Genomic DNA, 25,091 nt, shown 5'->3' with positions numbered 1-25,091 from the left:
AATTCATAGGGATGGTATGAGGACTAAACGGAATTAGAAGCACATGTACATTCTGACTATCTGTATCCTGACTCGACTATCTGCATCTATCTGCATCTGCTGGATCGCCAACAGGCCTGAATTTTTTATTTTTTATATATATTTTTTGTATACAGGATCGAAGCTCGTGAAAGAGCTAACATTTATCACACAAAAAAAATCAAACAGACATACAAAACATATAATAAGGGTAGCGGTAGACAAGATGGGGAGAGAAGGGGAAGCACAAACACAACATTTGAGAGCAGGGACATCGGGAGATCTGTGGGAGGGAGAGGGCTTGGGGGGAGGAGGCGTGGGAAGGGGTGGGGGGTGGGAGAAGTATAAAACACAAGGACACCAAGGACTTCCAGAAAAGAAGTCGGTATTTCAAAAATAACGTGATCTCTGTCCCCTTGTCCACCACAGGTGCATATCTTGTAATGCATCATAGATTTCTATAAACCGGGACCATCCATGAATCCCAACAAGGGATTCATCATGTCAGTTGTTAGAGATGATGTCCATTCAGACTTGATATGCTCAACAGCTGAAAACCCTCTCACAAATGGCTGCTATCAGTAGTGTCCAAAGGATAGTTACCACTTTTAAGATTTTAAATCTGTCCTGAGGAAGGTACATCTCTGATATACATGTCGATTTATCGAGGTTAATCGTAATGAGATCTTGTACTCGCTCACAATTGCTTTTTGTGCTGTGATCAAGTACAATGGAGGTAATTGGTGGTATTTCTCTACAATTTTGGCTTTTTTGAATTCGCATTGGCTTGTCTCAGAACCTTTAACACAAATACGCATGACACATGTTTAGTACAAATATTGGCTTGTCCGCCAGACAACTGTTGCCTTCCAATAATATTACTTGTAAATGAAGCACTTTAAGAGATATTCATGTTGCACTAAAGACTGGTAAGAATACCACTATCTGGTTGGATATAAGGAAAAGAAAATACACCTTTTGCTATTGGGAGAGCTGGGAGAGCAACCTCCTTCAGGAGTGTGAGGTGGTGAGGGAGACCGAGGGGGCCGCAGAGCTTCAGGCCATTTCCCTCCCATGCCGACATCCCTTATCCTACCACGTCCTGAGCCATATGCTGAAGGGTTGGGGAAGGAACGGAGGGGAACATAGAGGAAGACTTACAACTTAACCTTGGTCATTACAACAAAGGTAACAATGCATTAACGTTAGATGAATAGAAAATATCTGATAAATTTCGAATAAAATACGTTTTTATTTGAACAAATAAACCTGTTTAAGTTTGACAAATAAACAAAAACGTGGCTGCCGGATCCAAAGCTTCAGATCAATGCATTGCCGTAAATTTCGTTGAATGAACTCCCAATTATCTACCATATCAAACACAATGTCAGTTTACGTGTTTGTACTGACGTCTGTCCCCTTCATAAGTGTCGGTTTTAAAGGCCACTCTTTTAATAAAAAATGTGTTCACTACGGTCTATTTTTGAGAATAAAACAAACTCGAAAAACATTTTCCATAAAAGAGCAATAATGTCTCTTATATTTGAATTGTACATGGTGCCTTGCAAACCGAGCCTCAAGGGCGGTGTACAGAAGCGTTTAAAAAAAAAAAAAAAAATAAATACAAGGCGCAGGGAGGTGAAATTTGCTGCACATGATGTGCAACATGCGCAGAGTAAAATGAGTATTCATTTTTGTCCGTATAAAAAAAAAAAACCACCTTTAGAGGCCATTTTTCCCCGCAAGCGGGGGTTGGCCTTTTTTGGGAACTGTGGTTGTTGTTGTTTTTCGGTCCCCTTTTTGAAGCAATGTTTTACGGCCGGATGCCCTTCCTGACGCCAACCCTTTTTGCCACCTTTAACGACAAGCAGGGAATTACCAGTGAACTGGTACTCAATTAGCCGACCTCGGAAGGATGAATACAGGCTGAGTCAACCCCCCTGGCGTTAATTCAGCGATTGACCAGGATTCAAACCCAGGATCCTAGGTATCCTAAGCCGGCACCCTAGCCGCTAGCCCAACACCAGGGATGTCTAATAAATAAAAAGATATAATCACACCTTAAACTAGGCCTAGGCTTCAGACTGGCACACTCACGAGGCTGCACCGTTGAATAAACGATTCCAAACGCCTTATTTTTGACGGGCTTTTTACTAGTCCTATAATATAAACATATATATATATATATATATATATATATATATATATATATATATATATATATATATATATATATATATATATATATATATATATATATATATATATATACATATATATATATATGAAGGAACTGCGCTCCAACGCGAGTCGAAAGAATTGACGCGACCAAAGACGGAATTCGTCCGAGTTGCTTTGTTGAAACAAAACAGCTCAGGTATTCTGACAAGCCCGTTTATCGGGCAGCAATATATATACACATTTATGTCGGGAAGTTTGCCCGGCAAAAGCTATACCGGGCATGCCCGGGTGTCAAGGGCGAGCCTTGGAAAGGCGAGTCTGGACCTGCCCGGGCGTGTTTGGCTGCGGCCTGGCAAGTCGAGGCTGGGCGTGCCCGGGCGCTCTGGACGAGCACTGGAAAAGCGAGAGCGGGCATGCCCGGACGCTCTGGGCGAGCCCTGGAAAGGCGATAGCGGGCATGCCCGGACGCTCTGGGCGAGCCCTGGAAAGGCGATAGCGGGCATGCCCGGACGCTCTGGGCGAGCCCTGAAAAGGCGATAGCGGGCATGCCCGGACGCTCTGGGCGAGCCCTGGAAAGGCGAGAGCGGGCATGCCCGGGAAAGACGAGACCGGGCGTGCCCGGGAGGTTCGGGCGTGCCCGGGAACAGTGAGTCCAGGCATGCCCGGGAGAGGCGCGTCTGGCCGTGTTCTGGCCGGTGCAAGGCGATTGTGTGCATCCAGCGGTAACCGCTACACACGCCCCTCCAGAATCGACCTGCACCGGCAGGGTCAATTTAAGGGGGGTCCGGATGACCCGGCCGAAGCGACCCCTGGAGTGTCGTGGGGAGGGGTCCGACGTGGTGGTGGGTGGTCGAGCGGGGGGAACTGTGGATGGGGGGCGGCCTCGCCGCGGAGAAAGGGCCAACCGTGGTGGTCGGTCGACGTCCATGTGCGCCGGTTTGAGGCGGTCCACAGAAATCCGGTCCGGCCGGCCGCCGAAGTCGACGATGAAAGACTTGTCGCCCCGGCGCAGGACCCGGAAGGGCCCGTCGTACGGCGGCCGGAGTGGCCCCTGGTGCGCATCATTACGCACAAAGACGTACTCCGCTGTGCGAAGCGCCGGGGGGACGTAGGACTGGGGGCCACCGTGGCGGGACGTCGGCACGGGGGCAAATCGTCGGGCGGCCTCCTGGAGGTCCGAGCGCTGGCGAGCGGCGGACCAGGGACTGGTAGCGTCGGGCACGAATTCGCCCGGGACGCGGAGCGGCTGGCCGTAGACGAGCTCGGCGGCGGACGCCTGGAGGTCTTCCTTGGGGGCCGTGCGAAGGCCCAAAAGGACCCACGGCAGCCGGTCGGCCCAACCGTCGTCCTGAAGGCCGGCCATGAGTGCGGCCTTCATGGAGCGGTGAAACCGCTCGCACAACCCGTTGGCTTGGGGGTGGTAGGCCGTGGTGCGGTGCAGCATGACCCCCAACGAACGGGCGACCGCGCCCCAAAGCTCAGACGTGAACTGTGGGCCGCGGTCGGACGAGATGTCCGCTGGTGCGCCGAAGCGTGCGACCCAGGTGGCGATGAACGCCTGCGCCACGTCGGCGGTGGTGGTGGAGGTGAGGGGCACGGCCTCCGGCCACCTGGTGGTCCTGTCCACCATGGTGAGCAGGTGGGTGAACCCCCGCGAGGGGGGCAGGGGACCCACCAGGTCCACGTGGACGTGGTCGAAACGCCGTTCAGGCACGGCGAAAGGTGCCAGCGGGGCCTGGGTGTGGCGGTGGACCTTGACCCGCTGGCAGGCCGTGCAGGCGTTGGCCCAGTCGCGGATGTTTCGTCGAAGGCCGTGCCAGACGAAACGCGCCAACACCAGCTTCTGAGAAGCTTTCCGGCCCGGGTGAGAAAGGCCGTGGATGGAGGCGAAGATGCGGCGCTGCCAGGAAACGGGCACGATGGGGCGAGGCTGGCCCTGGGAGACGTCGCAGAGCAGGACGGTGCCCGCGAAGGGAATGTCGGCCAGGCGGAGGCCCGTGTCCGCCGCACGGAGTGCCTGCACCGAGGCGTCGGTGGTCTGGTCGGCCGCCATGAGCGCGAAGTCCACGCCGAGGTGGACCGCGTTCGCGCTGGCCCGAGAAAGACAGTCGGCCACGGCGTTGTCTTTGCCGGCGACGTGCCGGATGTCCGTGGTGAACTCCGACACGGCGGAGAGGTGGCGCTGCTGGCGGGCCGACCACGGCTCCGTGACCTTAGCCATTGCGTAGACCAACGGCTTGTGGTCGACGAAAGCCGTGAACGGGCGGCCCTCCAGGAGGTGTCGGAAATGGCGAACGGCCAGGAATAGCCCGAGCAGCTCGCGGTCGAACGTGCTGTAGTTTAACTCGTTTGGCCGGAGTTGCCGGCTGAAAAAAGCGAGTGGCTGCCAAACCCCATCCACCCATTGCTCATGGACGGCGCCCACCGCGTAGTTGGAGGCGTCCGTAGTGAGGGCGATGGGCGCGTTGAGCACCGGGTGAGCCAGCAGCGTTGCGTCGGCGAGGGCCCGTTTGGCGCTGGTGAAGGCCGCGTCCATGGCCGCGGACCAAACAATGTCATGCTTGGCCGGCTTGCCCCGGAGGGCCTCGTAAAGGGGCCGCATGAGCTGAGCAGCGCGGGGCACGAATCGGTGATAAAAATTCACCATGCCGAGGAACTCTTGGAGGGCCTTGATGGAACGGGGACGCGGGAACGTGGTGATGGCCTCGACCTTGGCCGGCAGCGGCACGGTCCCGGTCTTGGTGATGCGGTGGCCCAAAAAGTCAACGGTCGTCGCGCCGAAGTGGCATTTGACCGGATTGACAATTAAGCCGTGCTCGCTGAGGCGACCGAACAGTGTTCGGAGGTGGAGGAGGTGCTCGGCGCGGGACGTGCTGGCGACGAGGATATCGTCCAGATAGACGAAAAGAAACGGCAGGTCGCGCAGCACGCCGTCCATCAAGCGCTGGAACGCCTGGGCCGCGTTCTTGAGGCCAAACGGCATCCGCAAAAATTCGAACAGGCCGAACGGCGTGATGACGGCCGTCTTCGGGACGTCGGCCGCCCGGACAGGTACCTGGTGGTAGCCCCGTATCAGGTCAATTTTCGAAAAGATGACCCGTCCCGCCAAATGGGCGGAAAAGTCCTGAATATGTGGGATCGGGTACCTGTCGGGGGTGGTAGCGTCGTTGAGACGGCGGTAGTCGCCACACGGGCGCCATCCACCCCCCGGCTTTGGCACGATGTGCAGTGGCGAGGCCCACGTGCTATCGGAGCGCCGCACGATGCCGAGGTGCTCCAACGCGTCGAACTCGGCCTTCGCCACGGCAAGCTTGGCCGGGTTGAGGCGGCGGGCCCTGGCGTAGACCGGCGGGCCCGTAGTGGGTATGTGGTGCTCGATCCCGTGCCGCACCGCGACGGCCGAAAACGTCGGCCGCGTGAGGGCCGGGAATTCCGCGAGCAGGCGAGCAAACTCGTTCGCTGCCGGGAGGGCGCACGCCAGTTCGGTCGGCGTGGAGCTGATCATCGTGCACGCCAGGGAGCTGAAGGTCTCGGCGTTGACAAGGCGACGACGTTTGACGTCGACCAGCAGCCCGTGCGCGCAGAGGAAGTCGGCGCCCAGCAAAGCCATGGGGATGCAGGCGGTCACAAAAGTCCATTGAAAACGCTGGCTGCCGAAGCAGAGGGTGACGACGCGTGGGCCGAAAGTGCGTATGGCCGAGCCATTAGCAGCGACCAAAGAGGGGCCGCAAACGGCGTCCCGCCTGTCCTGCTCGGAGGTGGGTATGACGCTCAGTTGGGCGCCGGTGTCACACAGGAAACGCCGCCCAGACGCGTTGTCCCGAATAAACAGCAAGTTGCCCGAGTGGCCGGCGCTCATGGCTGGGAATTAACGCCGGCCCAGCCGTTTCCCGACCTGCCGAAAGTGCACGGGGGCCGGCACGTCCGAGCCTTGTGTCCGAACCTGGCGTGGTAATAACATCACGCCCGGTCAGGTGGAGGCCCCGGCCATCGTGTCGGAAGCGGGCGGTGCGGCGTGGCGGCCGCCAGTTGCACCCGCAGTTCGGCCTCCAACTGCGCAGGGCGCTCGGGTGTCGTGGGCGTCGCCTCGGACGGCGGCGGGCTCCAGGTAACCGCGCCGATGTGCTGGCCCGCCGAGGAGATCTTATCGGCTTCCCTGGCGAGGGCGCGGGAATCCGTGATCAACGTGCCAGCCAGGGCGAGGCGTACCGGGTGAGGCAGCTGGCGAAGGAACAGCTCGCGGAACAGAAAATCCGGAGAGTGCTCACCGAGCAACGAGAGCATATAGTCCATGCGCTCGGACGGGCGCGTGTCGCCGAGCTCGGGCAGAGCGAGCAGGCGCCGTGCGCGTGCTGCCGGTGAGAGGGCGAAAGCGTCGAGGAGGAGTGTCTTCAGCGCGTCGTATTTGTCAGCAGCCGGCGGGTGCTCGAGGAGGCTCAAGGCGCGGGCCGCGGTGGCGGAACCGAGCGCCGCCACAACATGGTGGAAGCAGGTGGCGTCCGCGGTGATGCCTCACAGGGCGAACTGAGAGTCCGCCTGAGCGAACCAAACAGCTGCGTGAGCCTCCCAGAAGGTAGGCAGTTTAAGCGTCACTGCCGTATCACGTCGGGGTCACCAATGAAGGAACTGCGCTCCAACGCGAGTCAAAAGAATTGACGCGACCAAAGACGGAATTCGTCCGAGTTGCTTTATTGAAACAAAACAGCTCAGGTATTCTGACAAGCCCGTTTATCGGGCAGCAATATATATACACATTTATGTCGGGAAGTTTGCCCGGCAAAAGCTATACCGGGCATGCCCGGGTGTCAAGGGCGAGCCTTGGAAAGGCGAGTCTGGACCTGCCCGGGCGTGTTTGGCTGCGGCCTGGCAAGTCGAGGCTGGGCGTGCCCGGGCGCTCTGGACGAGCACTGGAAAAGCGAGAGCGGGCATGCCCGGACGCTCTGGGCGAGCCCTGGAAAGGCGATAGCGGGCATGCCCGGACGCTCTGGGCGAGCCCTGGAAAGGCGATAGCGGGCATGCCCGGACGCTCTGGGCGAGCCCTGGAAAGGCGAGAGCGGGCTTGCCCGGGAGGTTCGGGCGTGCCCGGGAACAGTGAGTCCGGGCATGCCCGGGAGAGGCGCGTCTGGCCGTGTTTTGGCCGGTGCAAGGCGATTGTGTGCATCCAGCGGTAACCGCTACATATATATATATATACATATATATATATATACATACATATATATATGTATGTATATATATATATATATATATATATATATATATATATATATATATATATATAGATATATATATAGATATATATATATATATGACAAAGATGGTTGTCCGTTCGTCCAGGAGAGGGGAGAGGGAGGGGCATGGGCAGGAGGGAGGGGACTGGGTGAGAGAGAAAGTAGGGGAGAGAGAGAGAGAGAGAGGAGGGGGGAGAGAGAGAGAGAAAGTAGGGGGGAGAGAGAGAAAGTAGGGGAGAGAGAGAGAGAGTAGGGGGGAGAGAGAGAGAGAGGAGGGGGGAGAGAGAGAGAGAGAAAGTAGGGGAGAGAGAGAGAGAGAGGAGGGGGATCCTATGCGAGCTTTTCCCATCACTTGGGACGGGTACTCTTCCTAGAAATCCCATAATTCCAACAGATTGCTTTCTTGCCTCTTCACCTTCCCCATAACAAAGTAGGAACACAATTTCATTGGCCAGATAGAGCACTGTTGATTTATGATTTAAGCAAATAATGGAGGAGCCTTTAGTTCTCTCCCCTCTCCCCTCCCCACAACCACAATTCTGTACACGCTGTCCTTCCTCTCCTCTTATTCATATCTCCAACCAAACTTATTTCCATCCTTTTCCCACTCCTCCCACACATCTCCAACTGCTCTTCTCTCCTATCTCTCCTATCATCTCTCTCTCTTATCTCTCTCCTGTCACACTTCCATTTCTCAATTCTTATCATCAAATATATAAAGCTCAATTTGTGTTTGTTCGCTTATATATGCTTAAAAAACGAAAAATAAACATAGTAGCAATACCCCTGGCACTCACTTGGTAGAATAAACAGTATACTACACTGACTAAAGGTATTTTTAACCAATTTGAATGGTTTCTAGAAGACAGGGCAGTATATGTAGAATCATACTAACATAATCATAAGACTTTAAACAAAAAACAAAAAAAATACCTATTTCGCAGGCAACCCCTACCCTCCTCCCCCCCCCCCCCTTCCATCCTGTATACCTCCTCAGACCCCAATTTTTCTAATGCCTTGAACAAACATTGGTACATCACGGGTGATGAAGATTGTGGTGAAGTTTCATTGAAATTGTGAATGTAGTTTCAGAGAAAACAGCAAATACCTATTTTGGGGGGCAACCCCCCAGTAGACCCTTCACGGCCCGATTTTTTGTTAATGCTGTGAGCAAGCTTTGGTACAACACGGGTGATTAAGGTTGTGGTCAAGTTTCATCGAAATATTGTGTGTAGTTTCAGAGAAAAAAGCAAATTTCCATTTTTTTGGGGGGGGGGGGGGGGGGGGGGGGGTCAAACCTCAATGCACTTTGATCCCCAGCAAACCCCCTTAGACCCAGATTTTTTTTTAATACCGTGAACAAACTTTAGTCACAACACAACAAATATAATTTGTGCCAAATTTTGTCGCAATCCCATCAGCGGTTTCGGAGAAGAAGTTTCAAGTGTTTATGGACAGACGGACGGACTGAAAACACGTGCCATCGCATAAGCTCCCTTGAACTTCGTTCCAGGTGAGCTAAAAATGAACAAAATCCAACCAAATTTTGCATATTGCCTCTGGGTACCCCATGTATGGTTTCTGTCAGGGTAGCCTATCTGGCGGAGGGGGTTCAGGGTGGTGGGAATACCCCAATTCTCTCTATTTAAATGGGTATCCTATAGCGCCACTCAGAGGCATCTGGTATTACAAATCATCGTCACCTTAGATGAAGAAAGTCATCTTATATTTAAACAAACTCGATAATATGCATTATGGTGATGTTGAAATCTGAGTGAGAATAATTCAAAATGTTTCATTTCACTCATTTTAAGCCGATGTGCAAACCAAAGTTTCCAACACAGCTTCACAGCAAAGCAAACATGATTTTTGGTCATGCCATATTTCAGCAGCAATGATGGTTGATGAAGGTGAAGGTGATTAGGCATGTTTTCAATAGGCATGTTTTCTAAGGCATGTTTCAATGTAAGGCATGTAAGGCAATAGGCATGTTTCAATAGGCCTAAGCAATAGGCATGTTTTTTTCTTCATGCATGGAACCCAGGGTATTTGTTTTATCTGAGAGAGCGCTGTCAGTTGTTGCCTGTACATCGTCCAAATAAAGGTATATAACAGAAGAACGTGTTGCAAGCTTGGAACAAGATCGCCCGTAGGGTGGGTACTCTGCTAGTTATCTTACTATAATTCACCAAATGTCTGTCTGTCCGTCCGTCTGTTCCCAGGTACCGCAAACACGGCTCAACCAACCGCAACTAAATTTTGGGTGGATAATCCTCGGACCCCCTGGAGTAAAATAGGCTATATTGTTTTTCCAATTTTTCCAATTTCCAATTTTCCAGTTTTTCCAAACACGATGGTATAATATTTACCGATATGAACAGTGATGTGGCTTTTATTCAAATTCTACAAATACTGTTTAGATTTTTATGATTTGCGTGTGATATAATTTAACGGATGTTTATATAAATCGTTTAAAATATAAAAAGCCTTCAATTTCTGATATTTTGCCTTTTCATTTGGGCCTCCAAATTGAAGCCCCGCCCATAGGGCGGGTACCGTTGATAGTATATATACAGTCACGTGAAAAAGTAAGTACACCCCATGTAAAGTTTTGAATTTTTCAACATATTTCAACATACAGCTATTTGATCTTCATTTCAACAATATTGATAGATAAAGGTGATATAATATAACAAATATCAAGAAACATTTACATTTTGTAGTCCATTGTATAATTTAAATAAACATAAATGCAAATTTCGCATGTGGAAAAAGTAAGTACACCCCTACATTTATCACTACTTCAAATACCTAAAATTAGAATCAGGTGCACCAGCTCGGGCGCAAATGATTAGAACATCGTTAGAGAGGATCTTGGAGGTACCTGTCTTATTTAAACCTCAGACATTTAGTTTGGTTTGCTCTTTGTTGTTGAAGTGTGTGGCGTCACCATGCCTAGATCAAAAGAGCTCTCTGAGGCCTTCAGAAAGAAGGTTATAGATGCCTACGAGTCTGGGAAGGGATTTAAAAAGATCTCCAAACAATTTGAAATAAATCATTCGACTGTCCAGAAGATCAACTACAAGTGGAGAAGATTCCAAACAACTCCCAACTTGTTCAGGCCAGGCCGTCCCAGCAAGTTCAGCCCGAGAGCAGACCGCAAGATGCTGAAAGAAGTCTCTAAAGAACCTCAGAATGTCATAACGGGACCTACAGGTAGCTCTTGCCACTGTTGATGTCAAAGTGCACGAGTCTACCATTAGAAAGAGGCTGCACAAATTTGATCTACATGGGAGGTGTGCCAGGAGGAAACCTTTGCTGTCCAGAAAGAACATCAGGGCAAGACTAAAGTTTGCCAATGAACACCTAGGCAAAGACCAGCACTTCTGGAGCAATGTGCTCTGGACAGATGAGTCAAAGATAGAGCTATTTGGCCACAGTACCAGAAGACATGTTTGGCGAAAACCAAAGACAGCATTTGACCACAAGAACCTTATACCAACTGTAAAGCATGGTGGTGGAAATGGTGGTGGAAATATTATGGTTTGGGGCAGCTTTGCTGCATCAGGGCCTGGGCAGCTCACCATCATAGAATCCACTATGAATTCTTCATTGTACCAGAGGGTGCTTGAGGATAATGTGAGGCCATCTGTCGGAGAAGTTGAAGCTCAACCGAAAGTGGACCTTGCTACATGACAATGACCCTAAACATACCAGTAAATCCACCAAGGAATGGCTGAGAAGAAAGAAATGGAGGGTTCTGGAATGGCCAAGTCAAAGCCCGGATCTAAATCCCATCGAGATGTTGTGGGGGGATTTGAAACGAGCTGTGCATGCAAGAAACCCCTCAAATATCGCACAGCTGAAAGAATTCTGCATGGAGGAGTGGACAAAAATTTCTCCCAGTCGATGTCAGAGACTGGTAGACAGTTATAAGAAACGCCTACTTGAGGTTGTTTCTGCCAAAGGGGGCAATACCACCTATTCGAGCCAAGGGTGGACTTACTTTTTCCACATGCGAAATTTGCATTTATGTTTATTTAAATTATACAATGGACTACAAAATGTAAATGTTTCATGATATTTGTTATATTATATCACCTTTATCAACCAATATTGTTGAAATGAAGATCAAATAGCTGTATGTTGAAATATTTTGAAAATGTCAAAACTTTACATGGGGTGTACTTACTTTTTCACGTGACTGTAATTTGAGAACAGTCTTTGTTGGTTTGTTTGTTTGACCTCCATGCACTCCTGAGCCGCTGGGCGGAAGGATTTGGCAACAGCTTGTGGTTGTACACGGAAGGGGCAGGGGGAGTGTTGGGGAGTGGGTGAGGATTGGGGGGAGGCTATGGGCAGTAAAAAAAGATTAATTGTCCTCGGGGTTCAGGGTGGGGGTGACCCCAATTCTCTCTGTGTAAATGTGTATCATATAGCGCCACTCCCAGTGGGAGGGGGTGTTCCAAGTCATACTAAAATACCCCAATTCTGAGGAAACGATCTCATCCATAATTCTGGGGGATTTACGGATGGATTTTTTATTCACTAGTTTTCTTAATTTAGCAATGTCGAACCCTCTCCGTGCATTGGTAATAATTAGATTGCCCATATTGAAAAAGAGTACATGCCTTAGAAAAAGTAATGATGAGCTAATCCTAATATGTCTGAGCAAATTTACATGGATCATTAGTATTATCCGGATATGAGAAAAAGTCATATTTCTTGTAATTTTGTGGACCCTAACTACTTGCTGGGAATGAAATGGCAAACCAACCCTTGCAAATAAACTGCATTGGCAGCACCGACACTCTGTACATCATAATCACAATCAGAAATAACAAACTTCGGAAGCAAAAGTCAATACAAACTATGACAATGGGAGCTCCTTTAGGATCGAAGTGAGGGTTGGATTGCTTTTGAGCTATTTGCTTCCAGCTTCATTAGTGATGTTCATATCGCTCATTTCCATGGTGATACAGGGGTCCCCGCCACAAGTCTCCCCGCTATCTGTCGTTTCGCATCCAAGTCCATAAGTTACTTCGGAACATTTTCATTATACATTCAACAGTTCCCTGCACTATTGTTCATTGGATGGAAGACTCGTTACCAGGTGTGCCACCCCACAATGTTTTACATACCACCTGCCCAGCGTTCTACCCCACAATGCACTGCGTCCTCTCCCTCAGAATCTATCCCACGCTGTGCATTGTTGGCATTAACTCCTCCACATACTGTACAGTACTCTACTGTACTGTATTTTTTTTTTACATTTGTGCACATTACGACAGTAATAGTTGAACGATGAGTGGTAAACAAAGTGGTAACGAAAAGGGTGAACCTGCACGTAAGTGGCAACACAGTCGTGTAACTCTGGATGTTAAATTGCACATTGTGAAACAAAATAGGAATGGTGAATGACCAGTCGATATCGCTCACTATCTTGGTTTGCCATCGACGACTGTTCAAATTACTGTATCTATCTATAATTCCAGTAATCTCTGTACGTTTGTACGTTTGTACGTCTGTACGTCTGTACGTCTGTTTGTCTGTGACCGCTGTTTCTCGACAACCACGGGTCCGATATACTTTTAACTTGCCAGGTATATTGCTGGGGACCCGAGGATGTGCCTTTTCAAGGTTTGAAATTAATCGGACAAGTACTTACCGAGCTATGGCGATTTAGCCGTTCGCCGTTCGCTTTGGCGTTGCGAATGGACCAAACCATTGCATGTAAATAGAGGGGGGGGTTCTGTGGTCGTTGCGAATGGACCAAACCATTCATGTAAATAGAGGGGGGGGGGGGTTCTGTGGTCGTTGCGAATGGACCAAACCATTTGATGTAAATAGAGGGGGGGGATTGTCACCGTACTCGCAAGCCGTTCGCTCTGCCTTTGGCTTTGCGAATGGACCAAACCATTCATGTAAATAGAGGGGGGGGTTCTGTGGTCGTTCGCTTTGGCTTTGCGAATGGACCAAACCATTCATGTAAATAGAGGGGGGGGGGGGGGTTCTGTGGTCGTTGCGAATGGACCAAACCATTGTTTTTTTTTTGCAGTTTTTTTTTTTTTGCAGTTTTTTTTTTTTTGCAAGGAACGGGCACCCACGTACGGGCACGTCCTAGCTTATATATAGTACGGGCATGCCCTAGTTTTAAGGAATGCCGACAAGGGCTGTGTAGATGGCACGGCCTGACACACGGCACAGAAGATGTGCCATTCAGGTAACGAGGCCTGTGCTGCAGGCACAGCGACCATAGCAGTTCTGAGTAAGGTCCGGTGTGGAGACCGCAGGGGTCGCAGTACGGGTGTCGGACTTCACAGCACCTGCGCTGGCACAAAGGCTGGAGCCTGGGTCCGTGAGGGAAATCATGTGGCCCAATGGGAAGGATAATTTAGAGAGCAAAGGACTGATGCAGGCATCTTGACATAGACAATTAGAGATGAGAGATTTTGAAGGTGTAAATCCACTAAATTATTGTGATAAAATAGTTAAAAGATATAGTAAGTATGATAAAAAGATGTTTGGGATTTAAAATTTGTTTAATTTACTGTATTTTTACCTAGGTTTTGTGTTTCAGACATATTTTTTGATTGCTAAGCTTGTTGAGTGGTGTTGTACAAGACACAATCTAAGTATCGGAACACATTGTTATTTTTATTTTTTGTATACAAGATCGAGGCTCGTGTAAGAGCTAAAATTCCCCGCTATCCTAAACATCCCCCCTTAATTACACTAATTCTTATGGGGAAAATTCCCCGCTATCCTAAACATCCCCCCTTAATTACACTAATTCTTATGGGGGGAATTCCCCGCTATCCTAAACATCCCCCCTTTAATTACACTAATTCTTATGGGGAAAATTCCCCGCTATCCTAAACATCCCCCTTTAATTACACTAATTCTTATGGGGAAAATTCCCCGCTATCCTAAACATCCCCCCTTAATTACACTAATTATTATGGGGAAAATTCCCCGATATCCTAAACATCCCCCCTTAATTACACTAATTCTTATGGGGAAAATTCCCCACTATCCTAAACATCCCCCTTTAATTACACTAATTCTTATGGGGAAAATTCCCCACTATCCTAAACATCCCCCCTTAATTACACTAATTCTTATGGGGAAAATTCTCCGCTATCCTAAACATCCCCCCTTAATTACACTAATTCTTATGGGGAAAATTCCCCGCTATGCTAAACATCCCCCTTAATTACACTAATTCTTATGGGGAAAATTCCCCACTATCCTAAACATCCCCCTTTAATTACACTAATTCTTATGGGGAAAATTCCCCGCTATCCTAAACATCCCCCCTTAATTACACTAATTCTTATGGGGAAAATTCCCCGCTATCCTAAACATCCCCCTTAATTACACTAATTCTTATGGGGAAAATTCCCCGCTATCCTAAACATCCCCCTTAATTACACTAATTCTTATGGGGAAAATTCCCCGCTATCCTAAACATCCCCCTTTAATTACACTAATTCTTATGGGGAAAATTCCCCGCTATCCTAAACATCCCCCCTTAATTACACAAATTCTTATGGGGAAAATTCCCCGCTATCCTAAACATCCCCCCTTAATTACACTAATTCTTATGGGGAAAATTCCCCGCTATCCGAAACATCCCCCCTTAATTACACTAATTATTATGGGGAAAATTCCCCGCTATCCTAAACATCCCCCCTTAATTACACTAATTCTTATGGGGAAAATTCCCCGCTGTCCTAAACATCCCCCCTTAATTACACTAATTCTTATGGGGAAAATTCCCTGCTATCCTAAACATCCCCCCTTAATTACACTAATTCTTATGGGGAAAATTCCCCGCTATCCTAAACATCCCCCCTTAATTACACTAATTCTTATGGGGAAAATTCCCCACTATCCTAAACATCCCCCTTTAATTACACTAATTCTTATGGGGAAAATTCCCTGCTATCCTAAACATCCCCCCTTAATTACACTAATTCTTATGGGGAAAATTCCCCGCTATCCTAAACATCCCCCCTTAATTACACTAATTCTTATGGGGAAAATTCCCCGCTATCCTAAACATCCCCCCTTAATTACACTAATTCTTATGGGGAAAATTCCCCGCTATCCTAAACATCCCCCCTTAATTACACTAATTCTTATGGGGAAAATTCCCTGCTATCCTAAACATCCCCCCTTAATTACACTAATTCTTATGGGGAAAATTCCCCGCTATCCTAAACATCCCCCTTTAATTACACTAATTATTATGGGGAAAATTCCCCGCTATCCGTCATTTCATTTCGTTACTTTTCTGGAATGCATCTTGGACATATAGCGAGAACCCTCTGTATTCATATTATTTAGAGCCGCTGTTCTTGGAGACATCTTTTGACTCCCAAAATGCTCTCCCTAACTGATGCAGCTGCACTATGAAAATAATCTGAAGTATTTGCATCACTAGACTTCATTCAAAACCAATAATTATTATGCATGATATCTGTTACGTCCCTCAACAGACCCCAAACAATGTGATTGATTACCCCAATGCATGGCACAAGTCCGTTTATTCTCAAGCACATAGCCGTGAATACATCTCCGACTCCGTTAAGATGGCGTCTCCTCTCACTCCCCCACAATTCCACCTCTTCTTACATAATCACGTCCCTACCCAGCAATCCCTCAACATCCAGCAATTCAATAACAACATAATCGGAAATAACATAGCACAAAAGAAAGCACACAACAGTATCTTCACCTTTTCAATCTTCCAAGACAAGTTTTCAATTTATTATTTTAACCGATAAAACAGCATTAAAATAGACACACCTTTATCTGGAGATGAGATGAGGGCCGAGGAAAGAGATTTGTTGATTTTTCCATGTCGCACTGGGCTGCCTATTGGGGAAACAGTCAGACAAGTAACTTGACCAAGAACAGGTGAGTGTTGTTCCTGACTACTACTTGTCACAAACCCCTGCATGGAGCTACCGGTCGAGTGCTAAATTGCCGCAATGAGCAGTCTAGTGCTAAATACTAACCACAGTGAGGAAAAGATGATAACCTTTCAATGGTGTGTTTTATACTTCTCCCACCCCACCCACCCCCCTTCCCATGCCTCCTCCCCCCAATCCCTCTCCCTCCCACAGATCTCCCGATGTCCCTGCTCTCAAATGTTGTGTTTGTGTGCTTCCCCTTCTCTCCCCATCTTGTCTACCGCTCCCCTTATTATATACTGTGTGTGTCTGTTTGATTTTTTTGTGTGATAAATGTTAGCTCTTTCATGAGCCTTGATCCTGTATACAAAAAAAAATAAAAATAAAAATGGTTCAAGTACATCAGATTCTGTAATTCTCTCAAATGTTAAATATTGATGTAAGCTTCAAATGGTTCATTGGCATTGGCAGGGAGGGTAATACAACAAGTGTTGTGAAAGAGATGGCGACATTTTAAAGCATCTAGTATAACTTGCATCATGAAGTGGACTTTATCTTTCCGTAGTACAACAGCTACCAGACTTGGTATAGTGGAGTGTCCTCCTTGAGTCTGGGAGGTCAGTGGTTCAAACTCAGGCCGAGTTATACCAAAAACTTTTAAAATGGTACATGCTGCTTCCTTACTTACATGACATTCCGCATCTAAAAGGATATAGTACAGACAAACAATGTTGGGAAGTCAATGGTGGGAAGTTCAAATCTCAAAACAGTCTAGCCTGGGTTCAAATCTCAAAACAGTCTAGCCTGGGTTCAAATCTCAAAACAGTCTAGCCTGGGTTCAAATCTCAAAACAGTCTAGCCTGGGTTCAAATCTCAAAACAGTCTAGCCTGGGTTCAAATCTCAAAACAGTCTAGCCTGGGTTCAAATCTCAAAACAGTCTAGCCTGGGTTCAAATCTCAAAACAGTCTAGCCTGGGTTCAAATCTCAAAACAGTCTAGCCTGGGTTCAAATCTCAAAACAGTCTAGCCTGGGTTCAAATCTCAAAACAGTCTAGCCTGGGTTCAAATCTCAAAACAGTCTAGCCTGGGTTCAAATCTCAAAACAGTCTAGCCTGGGTTCAAATCTCAAAACAGTCTAGCCTGGGTTCAAATCTCAAAACAGTCTAGCCTGGGTTCAAATCTCAAAACAGTCTAGCCTGGGTTCAAATCTCAAAACAGTCTAGCCTAGGTTCAAATCTCAAAACAGTCTAGCCTGGGTTCAAATCTCAAAACAGTCTAGCCTTGGTTCAAATCTCAAAACAGTCTAGCCTGGGTTCAAATCTCAAAACAGTCTAGCCTGGGTTCAAATCTCAAAACAGTCTAGCCTGGGTTCAAATCTCAAAACAGTCTAGCCTGGGTTCAAATCTCAAAACAGTCTAGCCTTGGTTCAAATCTCAAAACAGTCTAGCCTGGGTTCAAATCTCAAAACAGTCTAGCCTGGGTTCAAATCTCAAAACAGTCTAGCCTGGGTTCAAATCTCAAAACAGTCTAGCCTTGGTTCAAATCTCAAAACAGTCTAGCCTGGGTTCAAATCTCAAAACAGTCTAGCCTGGGTTCAAATCTCAAAACAGTCTAGCCTGGGTTCAAATCTCAAAACAGTCTAGCCTGGGTTCAAATCTCAAAACAGTCTAGCCTGGGTTCAAATCTCAAAACAGTCTAGCCTGGGTTCAAATCTCAAAACAGTCTAGCCTGGGTTCAAATCTCAAAACAGTCTAGCCTGGGTTCAAATCTCAAAACAGTCTAGCCTGGGTTCAAATCTCAAAACAGTCTAGCCTGGGTTCAAATCTCAAAACAGTCTAGCCTGGGTTCAAATCTCAAAACAGTCTAGCCTGGGTTCAAATCTCAAAACAGTCTAGCCTGGGTTCAAATCTCAAAACAGTCTAGCCTGGGTTCAAATCTCAAAACAGTCTAGCCTGGGTTCAAATCTTTCCACTTGGTGAATTTGCATTACTGTCATTACATCTATCAGTCATGTCTCACTTTATAAATACATAATCTGAGGCTCATGGTGGAGAAAAACAACAGGGGCAGCGGGTTCACAACCTGACAGGGGATCAAAGGGGGGAATCGGGAGACAGATATCCACACGAGTGGTGGAGTAAGAAAACAGCACCGTCATGTCATATATTATTCCACCACATGTTGATTTTGATTCTGGACAGACAGGACAGAAGAAAATGGTCTATTGCGTTGCATTGACCACCTGATTATGCCTAATGCATCAACGTCACCATGTTTTGCCAATGTTGGGTCTGCGTTTAGGAGTGGAGAAATTTGACTATTTTTGAGTGTACATTCCTCGATTTGTGCATTTTGACTGAAATATGAAGAATATTCAGACAAAATATGAGAGAAAGAGCAGGTGAGTACGTCTTCTTTGTTCATATGCAGCACAAGGCTGGTGGGGTAGTGTCATTGGCTGAGGGCGCGGCCGTGCCGCCGATGCAGTGCCCCTTGCCGGTTAGGGCAGGATTTTGTAATTTGGCCTTGGTGTCGGAAAAAGCTCGCCTACTCTTCGCGAGTCTGGAGTTAGGGTTAGGGTTGTTGTTAGGGTTAGAGTTAGGGTTGTTGTTAGGGTTAGGGTTAGGGTTGTTGTTAGGGTTAGGGTTAGGGTTGTTGTTAGGGTTAGAGTTAGGGTTGTTGTTAGGGTTAGGGTTAGGGTTAGGGTTGTTGTTAGGGTTAGGGTTAGGGTTCTTGTTAGGGTTAGGGTTGTTGTTAGGGTTAGGGTTAGGGTTGTTGTTAGGGTTAGGGTTAGGGTTGTTGGTTGTTGTTCATCACAATGATGAACCATCTTGCCTGTGAAACACCGAACTGACAGTTTATAGCTGGGTCAGGATTCCCACCCAGGCCTGACAGTTTAGAGGGGAGTGTACGCACCTCAATGCCATCCTGTCAGCCCGTGTGAGTGCGTGAAATAAGTTCATAAATGATGAACAGCTTGCAACAACCATTGACCAAATTATATCAAAAATATATAACTTGCATCATGTCATGGAAAACCCATCCTGATGAAGACGAACGGCAGTTTGCATTGGTGGAAAAATGACAATTAATTTTCTCAACCAAATGTTCACAGAGGTATGCTAACTGCTGTAGGAGAGAAAAGGTGAAGGGACATTTGGGACATGAGCCCTTTCTCAAAGCAAGAGGGGCTCTTAGCTTTGAATAATGGCTCGTACTCAGTTTCATATCATGAAGAACCAGATGTGGACATAATGACCACAAACACATCCGGTTTCCCTTGGAGAGCTTCAATAAAGCAGATGCGAGAGTTTTCTGTGGACTTTGCACAGAGGGATTACAAACGATGTGCTGTACTGTATTAGCATTGTGTGCGAGCCAATGTTCGGTTTTTAGGATGAAGTATGCTCTTATCATTGAAATGATTAATGTTGCCAATATATCACTGATACATAAAGGATTAGCTGTTTGATTCTCCTTGTGGTATCTCATATGGTCGGTTGACTAATTGCAAGTTGTTGTGATTATTGTTGAGTCATATAGTATGTCACCGGTGAAGGGTGCGATCATGGTACTCTTCCCGCAACGTGGACTCCACTTTCACCGTCATGACTGTCATGTAGCCAACATCAACTTTTTTAACCATCATAATGAAGTTGATGCAAACAGGCATATCCATTATGCAGACGTTCATGTCGGACATCCAGGTGTGGTGCTTACTGGGAGAGCTGGGCGAGCTGGGGGATCCTGGTGAATCTCCTTGCCAAGACCAACGCTTCGGCCTGGATGTTGTTCGCTGTGAGCTACTGTCAATCTGGTCCTGCATGTCACAACAGATTAAAGTGCAACTCTGATCAACTCATTGTAAGGAGACAACCTCAGTGAGTTGGTTGTTAACTTATTGAACCAACTGGGACAAAGAGAAAATGAAAACAAACAAACAAAAAACATTGAGTGAAAATGTAACAATTCCCACGTCATCTTAACTGACCTCAGCAATGGCCCAAACATTTTATTGTAAAAACTTTACATCTATAAACAATAAAAGGCAATGTTTGTCCATTAGTCAGTGTGTGTGTGTGTGTGTGTGTGTGTGTGTGTGTGTGTGTGTGTGTGTGTGCGCGTGTGTGTGTGTATGTATGTGTGTATGTTTGTATATGTGTATGGGTGTACATGTTTGTGTATATTATATGTATATGTGTATATATGTGCATATGTATGTGAATGTGTATGTGTGTGTGTGTGTGTGTGTGTGTATATGTGTGTATGTTTGTATATGTGTATGGGTGTACATGTTTGTGTATATTATATGTATATGTGTATATATGTGCATATGTATGCGAATGTGTATGTGTGTGTGTGTGTGTGTCTGTGTGAATAAGAGAGAGACAGAATTGTGAGGAACAGATATCAACTAGAACGCCACTCAGTAGAGCGCACACTCCCGCCGTGGGTGGCCGCTGCTGAGCCCTATCTTCCAATGGTAAGAAAATTCCCCAAAAAACTTCCTGGATCGGGAATAATATCCTGAGCTTCACCAAAAACGAATCAATTCTTCCTTATCCCAAGGGCAATCATCCCACCAACTTTCATCCAAATCCGTTCAGAACTTTTCCAGATATCCTGTTCACAAACACACGAACACACGAACACACACACGGACGGACACTATCGAATGCATTACTCCCTAGCGGGAGTAAAAAACGAGGTGTGTGTGTGTGTGTGTGTGTGTGTGTGTGTGTGTGTGTGTGTGTGTGTGTGTGTGTGTGTGCGTGTATGCATGTCTCCTCCAAAACTCCAAAACCATGAAACCTAGCGGCCCCAACTTTGCATGCATACTTTTGAACTCAAACGGAGTGCATGAATGAAAACTGGATGTTTGAGTGTGTTAAAACACCCTTTTTGAAAATGATTAACAGGGCGCTCATAACAAAAAACCAAAATAAGCCTTACCAAAATGGTGCTCCACCATCTTGGTCAGCCCACTGTGACATCGCCGGATTAAGCCACCATTTTGTTTCAGGCTATTGAAAAGTGCCATCTACTTTCTTCCTCTGCCCTGCTGTTGGCGTTTCTCCTTTGTCATGCTGTTGGTTCCCTTTTTATGTTGTGTCCCGATTTGTTTCGTGTCTTAGCTCTTCAACGAGTGTAGACCACGGAGTTAACCCCCCTCCCGCATTCAAACAATGTCCCCACATTCGCGGATTCAACATTCACGCCATTTTCCAGGAATGTATTCCCTGCGTATGTCAGGGTTCGACTATACAAAGTTTCATTTAAAAATGTTCAAAATGTGCCCGTAATTGCATTTTCTGGTATTTGATCTTTTGACCCCGCCCCAGGGAGCGGGGCCAAAAATTATACTGCTCTTGCGCCTTCTTGCCATGTAGTGATCATAACTACCACGTGTAGTGAATATGTGCACAACTGTTTAAGAGCAGATAGCATAATGGACGGAGACAGACAAACAGACAGACAGACAGATAGAGCTGATTATAATATCCCCCCTTTTTTCAAAAAGTGTGGGGAAAACAATATGGCTGCAATTTCTTTATGCTCAATAAATACCTGTTGGACACAATCACGACCCCCAAAGTTCGACACCATCATGAAAAATACGTTTTCACTTGAATGTGCATTTTGTTTTTGTTGGTAATCTGGTAGGCAATCTAGGTGCATTTATTATTTGTTCACTCTGAAAGGTCACATGGGATTATAATCTATTCAATTTGATTATTAATAAAACAATGCTTGTGCACTTTGACGAAATGTTCCTTAATTATTTCCATAGCGTAGACTTTTATTTTTGCACAATTTTGCAGGTATCATGTGAAATGATTTAAAAAAAGGATAGCTTTCAAAGTTGGTTGTGTGAGTTGTTTTTTCAAAGTTGTTTTTCAAACACCAATGTGAGTTGTTTACCTGTTCCTGACTGAGACGTTGCTTCCTCCTCTGCTCAGCCGTGAGGCAACGGCAGTTAAGGCCTTGGTCCTCACATGGTACCTCATTCTGTTGCGTCAGGTAAGGGGTCTCTGCATGGCCAAGAAACGCAGAGTCACAAGAAGATAAAGTTCAACATGCAGGACATACGATCTCAAATGTCAAGTCACACCGGTTAGACTTAAATGAGAAACCGAATATGTGTGTGAAAGGAATCAACGCATTATGAATTACACCATTAGGGATAGATAGATAGTGGGGCGGCTTAGCCCAAATATTCAAAAGAATTGTGCATTTTGTGATACAAGCACCAAATTTGGCACAAATGTACATTAATATGTTGCGAACATTTTCAGATATTGGGCCACTTGAAATTCCGTAATTTTTTTTTTCAAATTTTTTCAAATTTCGTAATTTCAAATTTTTCGGGTGACACCGTCACAATTTCGGTCTTCGAGGCCGGCCGATAGGCAAAGTGTGACCGGAAGGGACGAGGTTCTCCTGACCACGTGGCCCTCGATCTGGGAAGCGAGAGGCGTTCCATTAGTGGACGCGCCCCTCACGCCCGACTTTTGGGCGGCCCCGGCAGGCCGTTTGTTTTGACGTTCCGTGACAGGCCCCGCACCCCCACCTCCGGGCCGACCGGAAGCTTGTGCTGAGTACATCATACCTGAACAACTCAGTGAGGCAGAACACAGCAGTGCACACCAGGGTGACCCCTTCAGTGCATAAACCAATTAACCTGTCCACTGCAGGGCATATAGAAATGAAGTTATTTTCTGCATATAATAATAATATAAGTTCAGTTCTATATAACAATTTCTGTTATCACCACTACCACTACAACTACCACTACTACAAGCTTTGTCTGGAATTTTGTGGACTAACAGACAAACAGACATACAGACAAGCTGGGATCAAAACATTACCTCCTTCCACCATTGAGTGTAGAGGTAAACATCATGGAAATTATATCATGCCCTAGATTTAATTCATGCTTACCCGTGTATTTGCTTCACTGGTTCACAAGGTCTTTTGCATACATGTAATTCAGACTCTCGTCTTCATTGCTGACCACACAATGTTCGCAACATATTAATGTACATTTGTGCCAAATTTGGTGCTTGTATCACAAAATGCACAATTCTTTTGAATATTTGGGCTAAGCCGCCCCACTATATCGGCCGGCCTCGAAGACCGAAATTGTGACGGTGTCACCCGAAAAATTTGAAATTACGAAATTTGAAAAAATTTGAAAAAAAAAATTACGGAATTTCAAGTGGCCCAATATCTGAAAATGTTCGCAACATATTAATGTACATTTGTGCCAAATTTGGTGCTTGTATCACAAAATGCACAACAGGTTTGCTATGCTGCTACACTAAGACTCTCAAAGGTCTGGTGAAGAATCCCATACATCGTACCTCCGTCCATGTTTCCCCTGGATCTGGGACCATCTAGACCTCCAGAGACCTCTGGAAGGAAATACAAAAACACACAATGTCATTTTCTTGTTTAATGATGGAGGCATCAATAAGTTGAACGTTTTATTGGTTTGTGAGTGCATTGGATATAAAGTAATAGCATTGTGGTTTTCAAAGTGATTACAAATAATTCAATCGTCCATTTTTCACATGTATTTATTTGTACAGAACAAAACCTAATAGATATGTGTGTCACTCCAAAACAAGTGGACACAGAATGACTTTGAGAAGAGAACAAATAAGGAAGCCAGAAGCCTCGAATGGGAACCAAGTGGGTTGATTTGTATGAACGACACCAACCTTGATGTGACAATGGAGATTCTTATTTGACTTATTGAGGCAGTGATCAGATTAAATGACATACTCGTACATAACTAGAGACGCAGACAAATAATAAATAAACAAATAACTTGTATACGGTACATCCGACTGGCAGTGCTTGCACCAACATACATCTGATGATTGGTGTGTCAGTATGATTTAAACCTCCTAGACAAATTCTGTCCCACCCCAATGCGACATTTCTGTCAAAGGAAGAACTGAATCTCCTATCGGTATCAAACAAGAAGTAGGATAACTGTGGCATTGGTGTTAGGCTTGGTGTGCCATCACACGAGGTCCATCTAGACTACAGGTTAGAATGTCCATGTTCTAAAAAGGCACCACCATCAGCATGACTCCTGCAATATGTCTGCCAACCAGTCAAGGCTCAGGTTAAATAAATTTGACCACTGCGCAGTCTTCTTCCGGGACTGCGTAGACACCATGTGTCAGGTCAGGTGTTAATTTATCATTCCAAGGTGGAGGGAGCATTACATTTCTTTCAGAAGGTACTTAATGCCTGGCAGTCTTTGCTTTTATAGTCCTGGATGAATAAAGACCACTTGGTGGTCAAATTTTGTAGACATTAGACTTGCCTGCTCCCCCCCCCCCCAGGCCCTCTCCCTCCCACACATCTCCCGATGTCCCTGCTCTCAAATGTTGTGTTTGTGTGCTTCCTCCCCTTCTCTCCCCATCTTGTCGACCGCTCCCCTTTTTATATACTTTGTTTGCTTGTTTGTTTGATTTGTTTGTTTGATAAATGTTAGCTCTTTCACGAGCCTCGACTCTGTATCCCCCCCCCCCAAAAAAAAAAAAAGCCTTAAGGCATGGTATCACCATGTCCTTCTTCTTCATCTCAACAGCAGCTAGATTTACCCACATAGTCCTGGTAAGACGAGAAAATTTCTTGCTCTCCAAGCATCCAATCAGCTTTAGGACCTTCAATGTTTTGTCTCTGCAGTGCTGTTGTAAAACGCATTATCCAAGAAAACAGT

At 46.6% G+C, this 25,091-nt stretch overlaps 1 protein-coding gene across 4 annotated transcripts in view; it reads right to left on the bottom strand.

The window, feature by feature from the left end:
- Window positions 1-25,091, bottom strand: part of LOC137424246 (uncharacterized) — a 75,327-nt gene that overhangs the window by 21,515 nt on the left and 28,721 nt on the right. For all 4 annotated transcript variants that reach the window (XM_078773984.1, XM_068111706.2, XM_078773986.1 and 1 more), the window contains exons 2-6: window positions 23,716-23,766; window positions 22,274-22,383; window positions 20,072-20,171; window positions 16,245-16,313; window positions 994-1,132 (exon numbers count right to left, since the gene is read on the bottom strand). In XM_078773984.1, coding sequence (XP_078630110.1) covers window positions 994-1,132; window positions 16,245-16,313; window positions 20,072-20,171; window positions 22,274-22,383; window positions 23,716-23,766 — 469 coding nt within the window. The remainder of the gene's footprint in view (window positions 1-993; window positions 1,133-16,244; window positions 16,314-20,071; window positions 20,172-22,273; window positions 22,384-23,715; window positions 23,767-25,091) is intronic.

Source organism: Myxine glutinosa, chromosome 3 (genome assembly GCF_964187855.1).
Source record: "Myxine glutinosa chromosome 3, kmMyxGlut1.1, whole genome shotgun sequence".
Taxonomy (NCBI): Eukaryota; Metazoa; Chordata; class Myxini; order Myxiniformes; family Myxinidae; genus Myxine; species Myxine glutinosa.
The sequence above is the reverse complement of the archived record's forward strand: the minus strand, read 5'-3'. Positions and strand labels throughout refer to the sequence as shown.